General features: G+C 52.0%; 7 protein-coding genes across 7 annotated transcripts; 3 read left to right on the top strand and 4 right to left on the bottom strand.

Moving 5' to 3' along the window:
* Positions 1-1,177: 1,177 nt before the first annotated feature.
* Positions 1,178-3,445, bottom strand: SETTUDRAFT_169001 (uncharacterized protein; the record flags this gene model as incomplete). Its single annotated transcript, XM_008026611.1, has 1 exon — positions 1,178-3,445. A coding segment is annotated over exon 1 (1,630 nt), but the record flags the coding sequence as incomplete, so codon positions are not given.
* Positions 3,446-4,142: 697 nt separating this feature from the next.
* SETTUDRAFT_109590 (uncharacterized protein) lies at positions 4,143-5,162 on the top strand (the record flags this gene model as incomplete). The annotated part of the gene is made up of 2 exons (XM_008026610.1): positions 4,143-4,706; positions 4,764-5,162. 2 exons carry the CDS (start codon positions 4,143-4,145, stop codon positions 5,160-5,162), a joined length of 963 nt encoding a protein of 320 aa, XP_008024801.1.
* Positions 5,163-5,209: 47 nt separating this feature from the next.
* SETTUDRAFT_109261 (uncharacterized protein) lies at positions 5,210-6,175 on the bottom strand (the record flags this gene model as incomplete). The annotated part of the gene is made up of 1 exon (XM_008026609.1): positions 5,210-6,175. One exon carries the CDS (start codon positions 6,173-6,175, stop codon positions 5,210-5,212), a length of 966 nt encoding a protein of 321 aa, XP_008024800.1.
* Positions 6,176-7,285: 1,110 nt separating this feature from the next.
* On the top strand, positions 7,286-8,910 carry SETTUDRAFT_28213 (uncharacterized protein; the record flags this gene model as incomplete). Its single annotated transcript, XM_008026524.1, has 2 exons — positions 7,286-7,963; positions 8,047-8,910. The coding sequence occupies 2 exons, from the start codon at positions 7,286-7,288 to the stop codon at positions 8,908-8,910; spliced, it is 1,542 nt and encodes a 513-aa protein (XP_008024715.1).
* An 804-nt stretch (positions 8,911-9,714) lies between these two features.
* Positions 9,715-10,724, bottom strand: SETTUDRAFT_47302 (uncharacterized protein; the record flags this gene model as incomplete). Its single annotated transcript, XM_008026552.1, has 2 exons — positions 10,219-10,724; positions 9,715-10,139 (listed from the first exon to the last, which is right to left on the bottom strand). Exons 1-2 carry the CDS (start codon positions 10,397-10,399, stop codon positions 9,715-9,717), a joined length of 606 nt encoding a protein of 201 aa, XP_008024743.1. The 5' UTR covers positions 10,400-10,724.
* A 503-nt stretch (positions 10,725-11,227) lies between these two features.
* Positions 11,228-12,243, top strand: SETTUDRAFT_169000 (uncharacterized protein). Its single transcript, XM_008026608.1, has 2 exons — positions 11,228-11,344; positions 11,395-12,243. Exons 1-2 carry the CDS (start codon positions 11,281-11,283, stop codon positions 12,102-12,104), a joined length of 774 nt encoding a protein of 257 aa, XP_008024799.1. The 5' UTR covers positions 11,228-11,280; the 3' UTR covers positions 12,105-12,243.
* Positions 12,244-12,815: 572 nt separating this feature from the next.
* Positions 12,816-13,085, bottom strand: SETTUDRAFT_161110 (uncharacterized protein; the record flags this gene model as incomplete). The annotated part of the gene is made up of 1 exon (XM_008026607.1): positions 12,816-13,085. One exon carries the CDS (start codon positions 13,083-13,085, stop codon positions 12,816-12,818), a length of 270 nt encoding a protein of 89 aa, XP_008024798.1.
* Positions 13,086-13,677: the final 592 nt, after the last annotated feature.

The raw sequence follows: 13,677 nt of genomic DNA, 5'->3' as shown, positions 1-13,677 counted from the left end.
TACATATGTACATCCATACAAGCTTGTTGGCTAGCTACTAGCTAGCTGGCTGTTCCGAAGCGGGGCGAACAAGCACAAGCATCTCCCGCATACAACAACGTCTGTGGTAGGCAGGCTGCAAATCCCGGGCTGCGCTTTGTCAGCGGTGAGTAAGACATGATCTACCCCCCTCCCCGTACACCACTAACACACATTACTCCCTGGTACCAGGGCCTAAGAGTTAGAAACACAGGCGGTGCGAGCAAGGGAACAGCATGCTTACGCGCACCCGTCCCAACCAATCGTGCTCGGGACGCCCGGGAGTTTGTTTTGTGGGGGGAGGGGCGAGTGGGGAAGCGCATCCTACGTCGTGGTAAGTGTGAGTGGGTAGTGGTAAGTAAGTGGGCAGATAGAGAGAGAGAGAGAGAAAGTAATGTATTATCGAGCTTTTATTCCCGGTTTATGCCTCGTACTCTCTCGTGTGCTCGTTTTTACACGTGCAAATTTAACATACATACGCATTGCACAATACAGTACTTACGTTCTCTTTCCCCCCCCTCCCCTTTTTTCCCCGCTCCCTTTTAATTTTATCTTTTTTCCTCTTTGCTGTCGCACGCGATATCCGGGGTACGTACCTACGTGTACGTGTGATTAGTTGGTACATATGTAGGTGTACACCGGTTCTTGACTTTTCTTGTTAGCGCGTTGCCAGGGCGGGGGGGGGGGCAATGTACACGAGGTTATCACTCTACGTAGAAATCGTATGATTTCCTGCGAGGTTGTCGTAAGTAAAAGTTTGTTTTTGGCCGCCGCTGGTACTACTGTGATGATGATCGAAGAGGCCCTCTCTTTTTTTTTGTTGCGAGCGCACCCCTCATCGTTCAACTGGGGAAGTTTTTTTTATCTGATTACCAAGATTTTGCTGTTGATGGTGCAAAAAGCTACTAAGTACGTGTTTAACCGACATGATACATGTAATACGTGTCAGTTCTATTGACGCTCGGTGGGACCTCGGATCGAAACTTAATCTTAGTTGCGAAACCTAAATTTCTGGAACCGGGGATAACTTCATCTTACGTCGGATTCTGGAGTCGCAGTCTTTCACAGGATACGAGCAATGGTCAGAGAATAACCAGCTTCCTTTCAGCGCATGATGATATCAGAAAAGTCGTCATCTATTGTAAAACTCCCGCTTCATGCGCATATAATAACCCAAACCTAGTTCATAACGCTCACACAAGCACTTTTGACATGCGTAACTCATTAATGTAAAACTCCCACCTGTTGTGACCTTATTATCCCAAAACCTTGACCATAGACTCTCTCCACTTTTCCCCCCAGATTCGCATAGCACCCAACGCCATGCACCCCGTGACTATGCTCCAGATGCCCAAAATCGTCATGATCCATCCATTGCCAATTGCACTGATGATGGGCTCTGCAACGATAGCGCCAGTAAAAGAAAAAATGTTCCTGACAAAGTTGTTCAGCGCGATACCGCTTGCAGCGCGTCGCGGCATGAACTCGGTTAGCATGGTGTTAACGAGGGCGAAAATCAACATGCTGCCGATGCCGAAGAAGAAATTGGCAATCATGGGTACTATCCAGTGGATTCCACGTTCAGATGTCCAGCCAAAAACGATCAACGAGGCAGGCCAAAGCAAGGCCCCAAGCCACGCGTTTTCCTTCATCCGGTCCAAGGGGCGGAAAATCAGTTTTCCATTATCGTCGTAGCGCCCTGCTTTGCGGGCTTCGCGGAACATGATGTAGTCGATCCACCGGCCGCCAAAGACGGATGCTAGGAGGTATCCCAGGGAGTTTGGTATGTAGAGCAGGCCGATGATGAGCGTGGAAAACGAGTATGGCGGCATGGCAAACCGCTTCTGGATACTGATGTTGAGGACATAGAGGCAGCCGAATGTTATGCTAGCGTAGTAAACGGTAAGTAGAACGGGCGGGAAGCGTAGCCACGCGATGATTCGAAGCGGATCTATAAAGATGTGACGGATATGGACAATTAGAGTTTTGGTATTTTGGACCGTCGACGTGCGTGTAATGCTTGGTCCGAGAGCCCCATCTGGTGCTTTTTCGTTAGTGTCGCTCAGACGTGGAGCGGTCGGGCCGGCGGACGTTTTCTCGCCCCGATGCAGTGTTTCCGGAAGAGCGAAGACGATGAAAATAACGGTAAACCCTCCGTAAATAACCAGAAACCATTGGGTGCTCCGCCAGCCTAGTCCCGATCCTAATGCGCCTCCAACTATTGGGGCAATCAAAGGACCGCACAGTGGCCCGAGGTAAAATAGTCCCATTGCTCGACCTCGCTCTCTCGACTCCCAGATGTCGGCAATGGTTCCAGCTCCCACCGCCTGCACCGAGGCGGCAGCACCTCCGGAGAAAACGCGGAATACAATCAGCATGTTGATGCTCGTGCTGATGGCTGCGAGTACTGCAAAAACAACAAAGAGAGAAAACGAAGTAATGTAGATCGTTCGCCGTCCCAGTCTCTCCGAGAAGGAACTCCACCACAGCGGAAAGATGGCCATGCTGAGCATGTACACGGCGGCGGACATGTTGGCGATAGTCTCACTCGCGCCAAAGGCTTCGCTGATATCTTTGAGGACCGGCATGACAACTGCAGAGCCCATGGGTCCGGCCATAGCACAGAAGGCGACGATAAAAGTCAGAAACCATTTGGTGGACCGCGGGTAATGTGTAGGATTCTCGACTTCGGGAATAAGAGCAAAGCGCGCGAGAAGACCGCGCCGTTGCGAACGGGGAACAACGACCGCCTCGGGCGTTACTGTTGTTGTTCGCTCTAATTCGACTGGTCGTTGTCTTGCTTTCGAGGGTTCTGGCTCTTCCGTAACCGTTGTAACTGAAGCATCCGAAGACTCAATAGCCATGTCATCTTTCTCCTCTCTTTTAGCATCAGCTTCAGCTCCATGCTCTTGTGAATAGTCCTGCTCTTCTTTCTTGGTATCCATGTCGAGGTCGGCACGTGGCGTTGAAGTGGGCTCCTCGCGTGGCATACTGGGCTGCGATATCAGTGAGCCAGATGCCGTGATTGTCGCAAGCGAGAAGGATGTAGGAAGGAAGAAAAAACTAGCCAGTTTCCAGCGACCACATATTGCGTATCCGGTCCATCGAATAGCGCCATTATCCGTCTATCGCGGTATGCACAACGCCTCATCCGAACGGCGTGTCAGTGTCGTAATGCCTCGGAAGCTTGCAGCCGCTGAGTCATGAGCTCTGCTCATACACGACCCCCACATGGATGTCTCGCCTCCCTGCCGTCACGCAGAGGCGGAGCGGCAAGGGAGATGAAGGGAGGAGATTTTCGAGGTGCCATGGCTGCCCAGACCATCCAGAATGGAAATCCGCCTCCGTGCCGACCAAACAGTGGTGATGCAAGTGATGAAGCAGGCGTTTTACACCCGCGTGTATGCCTACACCGCGAGAACGTGTGTGGAACCTATTAATGGTTGACACCAACACTGGAGTCCGCAGTGGGGTGGCAGGATGCATGCAAGCGACAGTCCGGCGAGCCTGGATTGGGCAATTCCTAGCGTGCCATACGAGGCCCATCGTAAAAGGTATCATTGCCCGTGGAGCCTGTTTCGTGCTGAAGGGAGCGTAGCGCTAGAACGAGGTGATGATCTGGGCCTGAGTCTGGCTTGATTGGAGGTTGCGATGACATATCTCCGTGGGCACGGACTCCCTACGCCACACGCTAGCGCCGTTTTGGGCTCTAGCGCTGGCAGCGGGACACTAGCCACAAACCAGGTTGACAGCGGCGACGTCGGCCATGTGTGCCGAGGCTTCTCGTTTGCCCGTTTCCCATGGCTCTCAGTTGCGCAGATGCGAGCACGGATTAATCGCTGCGTCTAGTCATGTCGGGCTGGATCAAACAGTTGCCCCGTGCAACAACGGTGCCGCAGCGGTAGCGTTGACGTCGCACATGCGTCCACATTGCACAGAGGAAAAGAAACCAAGGGAAAAGCAAGCATGGAGCTGCTAGTCGCCCGCCCCGCATTCGTCACCACCAGGGCCCTATTACGCCTATCCAATTCGTAACATCAGCTCGAAGCTCTGTCAACCTTCGCTCGAAACACCACCACACGCATCTAGGCTTGCGAAAGCTCCAGCCCTGTGTAGAGTACACAATGGCAACGCAGAACCAGGACCGTCTCCGCGCTCTCTTCTCGTCCGCCCCCGAGTCGGATCACGGCGATCGATGGGATGACCTCTGGCGCGAGGCTACCTTTTTGCCATGGGACCGGGGCAACGCCAATCCCGCCCTCATCGACGTTCTTAATGAGCGTTCTCGCCCTCTTTCGTCCCCAGACCCAAATCCCTCGCTGGGCGCTCCCCCGCCGAACAGCGAGTCGGCCGGTTACGCATCCCTGCCTGGGCCGCTGAGGGATGACGGCAAGAGGAGGAGAGCGCTGGTGCCGGGCTGTGGAAAGGGATATGATGTGGCTTTGTTTGCAGCACACGGTTATGATGCCTATGGGCTGGAGGTGTCACCACATGCAGCTGAGGTTGCGCGGAAATATCTACAGGATCCAGGAAAAGGCCCGTTGGAGGGCGAGTATGCGGTAAAGGACGAAAAGACGGGCAAAGGAGCCATCAAGATCATCTGCGCCGACTTTTTCGACGACGCATGGTTCAAGCATGTGGATGGCTGGGAGGGAGACGAGGGTTTTGATATTATCTATGACAATACCGTGAGTGCTATTCATGGTATTCCAATACCTGCTAGTGATGGGTCTGACGTCAAATAGTTCCTATGTGCCCTTCCGCCCTCCCTGCGTCCAAAGTGGGCATCACGTATGACGGATATTCTCCGACGGGCACCTCCAAACACCAAGTCCTCCGGTGGCGTTTTAATCTGTCTCGAGTTCCCAACACACAAGCCTGTTTCCTCCGGTGGACCTCCGTGGTCGCTGCCACCCCTCGTACACACGGAGCTACTGGAACAACCGGGCCAGGATATATCATATGACGACCAAGGCGTGGTAACAAAGACGGACAGAGAGGAGACAGACAATGCGCTGGTCAAGATTGCGCATTGGACGCCTCGGCGGACTCACGAGATTGGCGTCATCAAAGGCGTGGTAAGGGACTGTGTGAGTATGTGGCGCCACAAGGTGGACTGCCCAGACGAGCAAAGGTGGCATTGAAGGCACCGGATATGTGCCGGATGCACTCTTCGACCCATAGATGTCTCTCACCCAACTTTTCGCAGCGAGTTGTAGTGTTCTCCCAAACCATGACTATGCTTGTAGTAGCCCAGCCAAATCTCGTGTACGCCGCCGTCTTCGGCCTCTATTTTGTCAACTCTCCCGTCACTGTGCAGCACGCATATTCTCAATCCGTACGATCTAGCCAGCGCAAGAAGCTCCAGGTGCCCGCCCCACTCACCAGTTTCCCTAATCTTGCGAACATGTTCAGGTAGCGGGTCTTCCATGAAGCCGGAAAAGTCGTCGGCGTGGCCTTGTATCCAGTCTGCTGCTGCGTGCCGGACCGCCTTGTAGCTCTCTTTTTTCTCGGTATCATCTTTGCCATCAGTTTTAGCCATTGTAACCTCTATCCTCGGTTTCAAGCCTAGCTCTCTTGTTTGCAATTGATCCGCGACAGCAGCATACAAACAATGCCCATCTGCCCGTATCTCATGCAGTACCAGGCCATGTTTCTCTAGTTGTGTCGCCATGCGTTCCCGCTCAAGCTCTCGTGGATTTGGTGCATTTGCAGCCTCGCGCTGCGCATCAGCGATCATCGATGCTTGTTCGGCAGCCCGCCGGGCGAGACGGGCTTTGGCGCGATTAGGCTTCTTTGACTTGGGTGCTGCAGCGTCTTCCTGGTTGTCGTCTTCTCTGGATCCAGCGGTGTTTCCACCAATATTGAGTTTTGCAACTTCTTGGACCTTCTGTGTCTCGTCGTCCGAAGGCAAATCGACGTCTTCGTGGTCCTGCTGCACGACCTCTCCATTCAGAAGCGCCAATTCATGCTCCTGTCGCTCCTTCAATTCCCTCTCTAGCCGCTCGCACTCTTCGTTGACGCCCTTTCGTGTTTTCTTGCTCGCTTGCTTCTTCTTTTGTGTCGTACGCGAGACAAGATCGCGTTGTTCTTTGCGATGACGGGCTTGGAGTGCTTCTAGGGTTTCGGCTTCGGGTGCAGGTGATGCGTCGGCCATTGCGAAAACGCAATTCGTACCTGCGGAATGATTGCGACACGGAAGAGCGAAAGCAGAGGTTGCTGTAAAGACTGTGGTTGCAAGGTTCAAAGATCGACGCGAGCATGGTGGGGTCGTGGGGAATCAGCGTCATCTCTTGGAGTCTCGGATCAAGGTTTTGCCGACGCTGGACTTGAGCGGTCTCTCTAACATCGGTCAACTGTTTATCCCTTGCATTGCCTCTTTTTAATTTTTCTCGTTTCATCTTGACGTAATGCAGTTTTCTTCAAGTTCACATCACCCGATTATCTCATTCTTGTCGTGTCTGTTCCCTACCCATCTAGACCGAATATTGGCCAATCTGGATACGCATACTGAGACTGTTGCTTGAACTCCCGTTATGTATTCCAGACTACCATTGCTGTCTGAAATGCTAAGATTATTCGTTCATGCTGTTTGAACATAAAGCTAGAAGATGAATGCTGCCCCGGCTTGTCACCTCCATGTGAACTTCTCGTTTGTACTTCATTTCATTCTTGAGATTCTTGCACCTCTAGCATCTTGACATTACTCATCTTTTCCAGTCACTAAGGTCGTCCTTCTGCAACATGAAGTGCGTGAGTATTGTTTGTATATGAACTCGGAGACAAGAAGTCGTCTGCAGCGGTGCAATGGTCTTTCCACAGAAACTCAATGCCCCAACTGCATAGGAATTGGCTGGTACAAGTCTATGTTTTGGTAATATGCGCACATGTCATATTCGACCGATCGCGCTCAAGTGTGGCACAGCAAGGCCGCATTGCTCAAATGTCAAACGTTTTGCGAGTGGCTACAACTTGGTCCCAGAGAGGTTCCCATGTACCAATGGCGTGCTTTCACCTCTGTGTTCTAGACTGTGAGTGCCTCTAGTCGCACTGCTCCACCGCGCTTTCCCTGTTTACACTCACCGCGCGCTTCCAGGCTACACCTCTCCACCTCTCCACCTCTCCACTTCTACTTACTGCAGATTGAGCCTACTCAAATCAGCTAATCTAGTCCCAAACACCGAACCACCCGCAATATCGTTGATTGAACTCGCTACTGCCGTTCCATCTGCATCGCCAGCGAGACCGCAGCTCACTCACAGCGACCATGCCATTTCGCGACGAGGAATGGGAAGAGCTGCAGCGCGACTGCGACATCTTCCCAGCCTATAGCGACTATCTTTACGGCCCAGATAAACGTCTCGTAGTCACTCAAGAGCCCGGATTGCACCCTCTGGTTTACCCAGTGCACGCTCCACAAACAGTTCGGTATGCTACCAAGAAGGCGTCGCGATCCGGGTTGTATAGGATGGTTCATACGGGACTTCCAAACGCCGCTAGTATTGCGCTTCAGTCTTCTTCAAATGATGGCCAGATCAATGGTAATGTAAACAAGAATATCGACAATGTCACACCTGGGGTCGACGTGCTTTCTCAGACGGCAATGTCTGTGGACCCGTCGCCTCCTTCCCGAGCGCTTCGCACTGTTTCCGAAAAAGAAGAGGCAAAGAGCCAGGCAAAGGGCCAGCAGCGAAATCACCGCCAGTCCAAGTCAGCACCTTCACAAAATGCAGGATCAAAGCCAACAAAAGCGGACACGCAGTGGTCACAGTCAAAGAATTCGACAAAGCACTCTACACCTACAGCACAAGAGCCTCCACAAACTCCGCACCTTCATTCGTCTTCCGCCACTGATGTCAAGGAAGAACCGATTCATACCGAGTCACATCAGAAGCTCAGCGGAACTTCGACACCAGCCTCTACTTTGTCGATACCACTCCACTCCGTGAGTCTGCCTCTGCCACTTCTTGAATCTCGACACTAATTAAAACCCTTGTGAAGAATATTCATGCTACTACGCAACAACAGGGGTTTCCTTCCATGCAACATGTTTTACAAGTCGCCATGCTTCAGCCCGATGATATTGTTCGTGATCCGCGCTACCTATGCTTCAATCCTCAGGAGCGCGACCAGATTCGAAATTACCTCTCCGCATGTTGGCACATTGCAAGTCACCATCCCGACTCGAACCAAAGGGCAGAAGCACTCTTAAGCATTAGGAGCTTTAGCATGACTGTACGTGACAAAACCAAGTCTGTGGAAGCAGGTGTTGTACAGCCTGGCAGCGGACAGACAACTATGAATGTCTCAGGATCGCAAGTACAACGACAAGAGTCATCGTACCAACAGCAATCGGGTCGCATGGAGCCGGTACAAGATCAGCGAAAGTTTTCTCAGCCCTGCTCATCGCCCGCCTTCGCATCAACTCAACCAGCCTTTCCTTATCCGACTGGTCATAAACCATCCCAACAAACTGGACAGTCATTGTGCCATATGACTGTAAATTCCCTGTATCATCTGTCCAAGCAGAGCCAACCACAAGTGACTCAATACGGCCATACCTCGCCATCGAAACCTCCATCCGGACAGCAGTCTCCGACATCGGCCCGTGACACCGCAGCCATACCATCTCAAGCCTCAGCCCAGCTCAGAGCAACCCTTAATCGTTACATACCCCAGGTGTGGCAATGTCTCGTGCTTACCAACCAGGATTCAAAGCTTACTACGGAAGCTGATGTGCAGAAACGGGAACGTGCGCAGCAATGGCTCACGGCATTTAAGAGCCGTTTGTCTGAAGAGGGGCGAATGTACATGGCGCGAGTTGTTAACTGGATGTACGGTGAAAGGACCGCGGGAAGGGATCCAATGGCTTCTCTGAAAGCCCGGGCTTAAATTTTATGCCCTATTATTTCCTGATACGATTTGCTTTAACGCTGGACAGTTGGTATCGAATCTCGGAGCTTCTCATTGATGGAACAAGGACTGAGGATAGCACAATAGCAAAATGCGGTATCGATGGTGGTACAGGGTCTGCTTACTACACGTATGAGCAACCTCTGGGGTCCAAACAGCGGGCTTGTGGCGTCGAGAATCATTTAATCTTTGATTCACGAAACGATTTCAATGTGGCGGAAAGTCTGGAGGCCCCAAATGCACCCTGACTCAGGGGTTTATGTACGGTAGTGTTTACGGTAGATGTTTCTGTAGAATAATACGTAAATCTTATGGCAAGAGCTAGTATTCAGGCCATTGTGAAATCTTTATCTTGCGCATTGATGATTCATCACGCAATATTGATTGGAAGTTTTGCATATCCAACACATGCTTGACGGGCCAGGGCTGATCAGTAGCCGAGTCCACTACAACCACACGGTGCTCTCAGAGCACAGCCAAGGCATTTGAAGATGGTTGATTCAACGATACATAACCAGGGTGGCATAAGAGTAGAGATAACCTACCCCATCATATCCGCACCAGCTAATCCTCTACACTAGCCACAACAACCCAGCCAGTCCAAACCCCTCCTCTTCCCCCCCGCAACCCCAACACGGTCTTTAAATTCCTGAACTGCTTGGAATGCCATTGGCGCGCCCAGCGACAATCTGGCTCGAGCACGACATCGACGCTGTTCTGCGCGAGCCACAGCAGCACGTGGCGCACATACAGCTTGTCGGCAACCCACTTTTTCCAATGCACCTAGTTTGGCATCACGACGCTGTTCATGAAATCCACGCATAGCAGCATGTCGTCGTTCCGCGCGGCTTTGAGGCTGAAGCGCACGTGCTCGGAGTGCAGGTAGACGAAGATGTAGGGGAAAATATCGAGATGGGTGCCGTAGCCGTGCTGGTGGTCGAGTACGGTTAGGTCTACGACGATCATGGGCTCATCCTCCTTCTCCTCGGTAGTAGTCGTTTCGTCTTTTACTGTGCTGCTGCTGTTGTTGTCGTCGTTGTTGTCGTTGTTGTCGTTGTTGTTGTTGTTGTTGTTGTTGGTGGTGCTCTGTGTCGCCGGTAAAGTGCAGTCGTGGCTGTTGCGGGATATGATGACGTACGCTTCTAGGTCGTAGTAGTCGATGAAGATGAATTCACTCGTAGTATCGTACTTGAGGAGGGAGCGGAATTCTGAGTAAAAGTAAGTTTTTTTTCTTTTTCTTCAAACCAAGGACGGGAGAGTTGAGCTGGGGTATTATGATGTTTTTACCTGGAGGTAGGGGCAGTTTATCTATCTTCTGTTTCCCAGGCAGAGCTGCTTCTTCATTATCCAATGAGCGTGCCCCGTGTTTTTCGGGTTGGTTCGCTTCTTCTGGTTGCTCTGGGTTTGCTGGACTTTCACTGGCTTGGCATGTTGGCTCATTGGAAATATTGGCCGACGCTTCTGCCATGATAACTGTTGTTGGAGTGCTGCTCTATGTGATATGTAGCGAATGAGCGCTAGCAATAGGGTGACGGTTATACTGTCGCCGTGAATAGCACATAGTCATGGGATATCGAAAGTCTTCGTGCTAGCCAAGAGGAAACCCGTGTAAGTAACGTTCGCGTGTGGTAGCTGCAGGCCAAGGTTGATTGACGACACCAGCCAACGATACTGCCACTGCAGTCCAAAGCGATCCTTCCCTTTACTCCGAAGTCACTACCAGCCCTGTGAATACATGCCTCCGTGTGCCAAGGAATTCCTCGTTACTTTGCCACTTGCCCAGAGCGAACCGCTGTCCTGGGCTCAAGTGACATGCATCCTTGGCACATTACATGCCCCGCACGATGTACGCCTTTTTGCCAAGGCTTTATACATCGAGGCCGGACAAAAACTGAGGAAAAGATCTTTTATTGGCAGCAGTTGGTGGCTGTGTCGTTCTAGAAGGCGCCGCAGAAATCGGGCTAAGGAAGCCGATGATGATCAATCAGCTACGGGCTGAACATTCTTGTAGGTACTCCTTCATGTACAGAGACAGATTCCCTGGCCAGGTTGCAAAAACGAGAGCAGAATTCGCTGGAGAGCACAGTGTGTATCGTTCAGAACTGATGCGTTGCCGCCTGGGCGTCATGTACAAAGAAGCGTTGTGGTTGTGCAGTCGACAAGGAAATTACGTATCTTTCTGACTGCGCTATATTACGTCCTGCCTAATTCACGTTAGTCGCGGGATCCTCTGCTGGCCGCCCTCCTCTATGCGCGTCCCTTTCTACAATACCTTTCTGACTTTGCAAACCCCCAGGAGATCCTTTGCGCGTCAAAAAAGGATTCGGCTGCTGGACCATGAGTGTCACAATGTCATCGAACCCTTCCACGGTTAATCACCGGAGGACGTTGGGCTTTGCCGACCTCCCACTAGGTACAGAAAACAACCTCGGCACATTCCGTTCTCAGCTTACAAGCGCGCAGAGGTGCGCAACAGGATATATGCTATTTGCGCATACGACAAGGACCGTCTTGTGGAGAAGGAAGTCAGTCGGCGCAATGCAGCCACCACAAGTGACGCTTTCTGGGAGGTCCGTGGCTACTACAGCCTGACACAGGCCTCTCGCCAGACGCGCAAGGAGTTTCGCCCACTGTACCTGAAGGATCGCGCCATCTCCGTACACATCCGTGATGCGGAAGACTACCTGGAAGCCATCTATCCTACCTTTGGTCACTTTGCCATTGCTCGTGATGCCATCTCCATCTGGCTCACCATCCGCACCGAAGTGGAGCGCCGCGGCAAATATGACACGCCTATCGAAATTCGACCGCTTCTACTCAGACTCTTCAACACCCCCGGGCTGGACTTTGAATTCTTTGGAAAAGGCGGCAGTGTCTTCAATGAGCTGTTTCTTGGCTACGAATCCGAGTGGAGAGCGGCAGTCAACAACGAGCTGAAGAGCGTCGAGTTGAAGGAGCCAAGTCTGTTCGGCATGAAGCTGGTCCTGGACCCAAAATGCCCGACTTACTGGATCAAGCAATGCGCCATATCTGTCACCAGGCTACCGCATGTGCCAGAGGAAGCGCTTGAGTGGTTTAGTTCACTGGGGCTTGATACGGAAAACGACATGATCTTTGTCAGACGGGGTGCACCAAAGTGGCTCCGTGGCGACTTTATGAGGGCATCGAAATAATGTACGTGATACTTGATGCCTATTAAAATGGCTAGTTTTTCCTTGAATCAAAAGGAGCAATGGGAGAAACATACTCATGTTTGAACCAACGGCTAGTGCAAACGCACGTGACGCTGATGTCATGCACGTGACGCGACAGATTTGTGCACTAGGCCACAACGCTGCGCATTACATACACCCAACACGTACTCGGAGTACACACTGAAGCTTATGACGGCCGGCGGTTCCAGATCGCTAGCACCTCGTCCCACCCATGCGCCAACGTACGAGGCTAACACCACAATAAGCGAGCATTGCGTAGAAGGGCGCCATGCTGTCCAGATTCACTAACCCATATCGCTTCCGGAGCTACCGTCCACGTCATCGCTGCACCAACGATCTCGTCTAAGTCTTCCAACGTTTGGATGTTGAAAATACATTCCTTGGTTTCGCTGCTGGCAAACAGCGAATTACATTTGCAGCGGAAGATGGAGGCCTGTTCACACCCGGTCAGAATAAGCTGCCGCCATCAACTGGTACGAGTCGTTGCCCGGGCTTCCATGCAGACAGCTCGCAGGCATGCTTATTATTAGGTGCATACTGCGCCATAAGCAGACTTGGACTCGACATTGAATCTAACCTGAACCAGTCTCCGCATTTCGACAACAAGCCACAGCAGGTCTGGGGTCCTTTCTCCACCTAACAAGCTCATACCGGTGAACGCGCGGAGGCTTAATGCTCATGACAGTTCTGGGGGAGTCCCTCCCGTCTCACAGATCGCGGCGCTTGGAGCGCATCTTGCACCGTTCCGGCCGCTCGTGTGAAGCTGCCAGAGTCTAGCGTCAGGGCCCATGGCCACGGCGGTGTGGAGGCAACAGTGCAGCATTGTCGTAGACATGTGGCCTCGACCGACGTGGAATCTTTCCGAGACGCGTATCGATTGAAAGCACCGGTTCGACTGGGCGAAAATGCGACTTGACACTCATCGACCGTTCGCAGCATTCACACAGATAAGCGGCGCCAAGCACAACTTCCATGCCAGTGCGTTCAAAAGGAGATATGGAGAGCGGGCATAACATGAACAAAAAGAAATCGTCGTAATCGGCGATCAAACTCCGGAAATACCCCCGGGTCACTCGAGATCTTCGTTCTACCTCGCAGTTAGCGCCACACGTGGGAATTCAGTCAAACACTCAGCGCCACACTTTGAGACTAGCTTTGTAACAGAAAGTGGGTGTAACGCACATGCTGGCTGCGATGCTATTTGTCAGATGGCAGATATCGAGGTGGGGTGCTGAAACAGCATCCTCACATGCTGCTACTTTATGCCCTCGTGTTCCTCGTCAAGGCCCAATCTCACCGGATGGGGGTATTCGCCGACCGATTACCACCGGGAAAAGAAGGGACCATTCCTAGTCGCTGACGGAGATCCATGGTCGTGTAAGCCGTACATTGTTCGAGATTGATACGTACTAAGTGAGCAGGTTTCCCTTGAGCCTCTTCGAGTACGGTCCGTTTATCTTCATCCGGTTGTGCGAGATTATAAAGAGTGACACAGTGGCGGGGTGAATGGGAGCCGCCGAGAAGAAGCCGA

The sequence above is a fragment of the Exserohilum turcica genome (assembly GCF_000359705.1).
Source record: "Exserohilum turcica Et28A unplaced genomic scaffold SETTUscaffold_19, whole genome shotgun sequence".
In the NCBI taxonomy this organism is placed as follows: Eukaryota; Fungi; Ascomycota; class Dothideomycetes; order Pleosporales; family Pleosporaceae; genus Exserohilum; species Exserohilum turcicum.
Note: the sequence above shows the minus strand (reverse complement) of the source record. Positions and strands in the feature narration are given on the sequence as shown.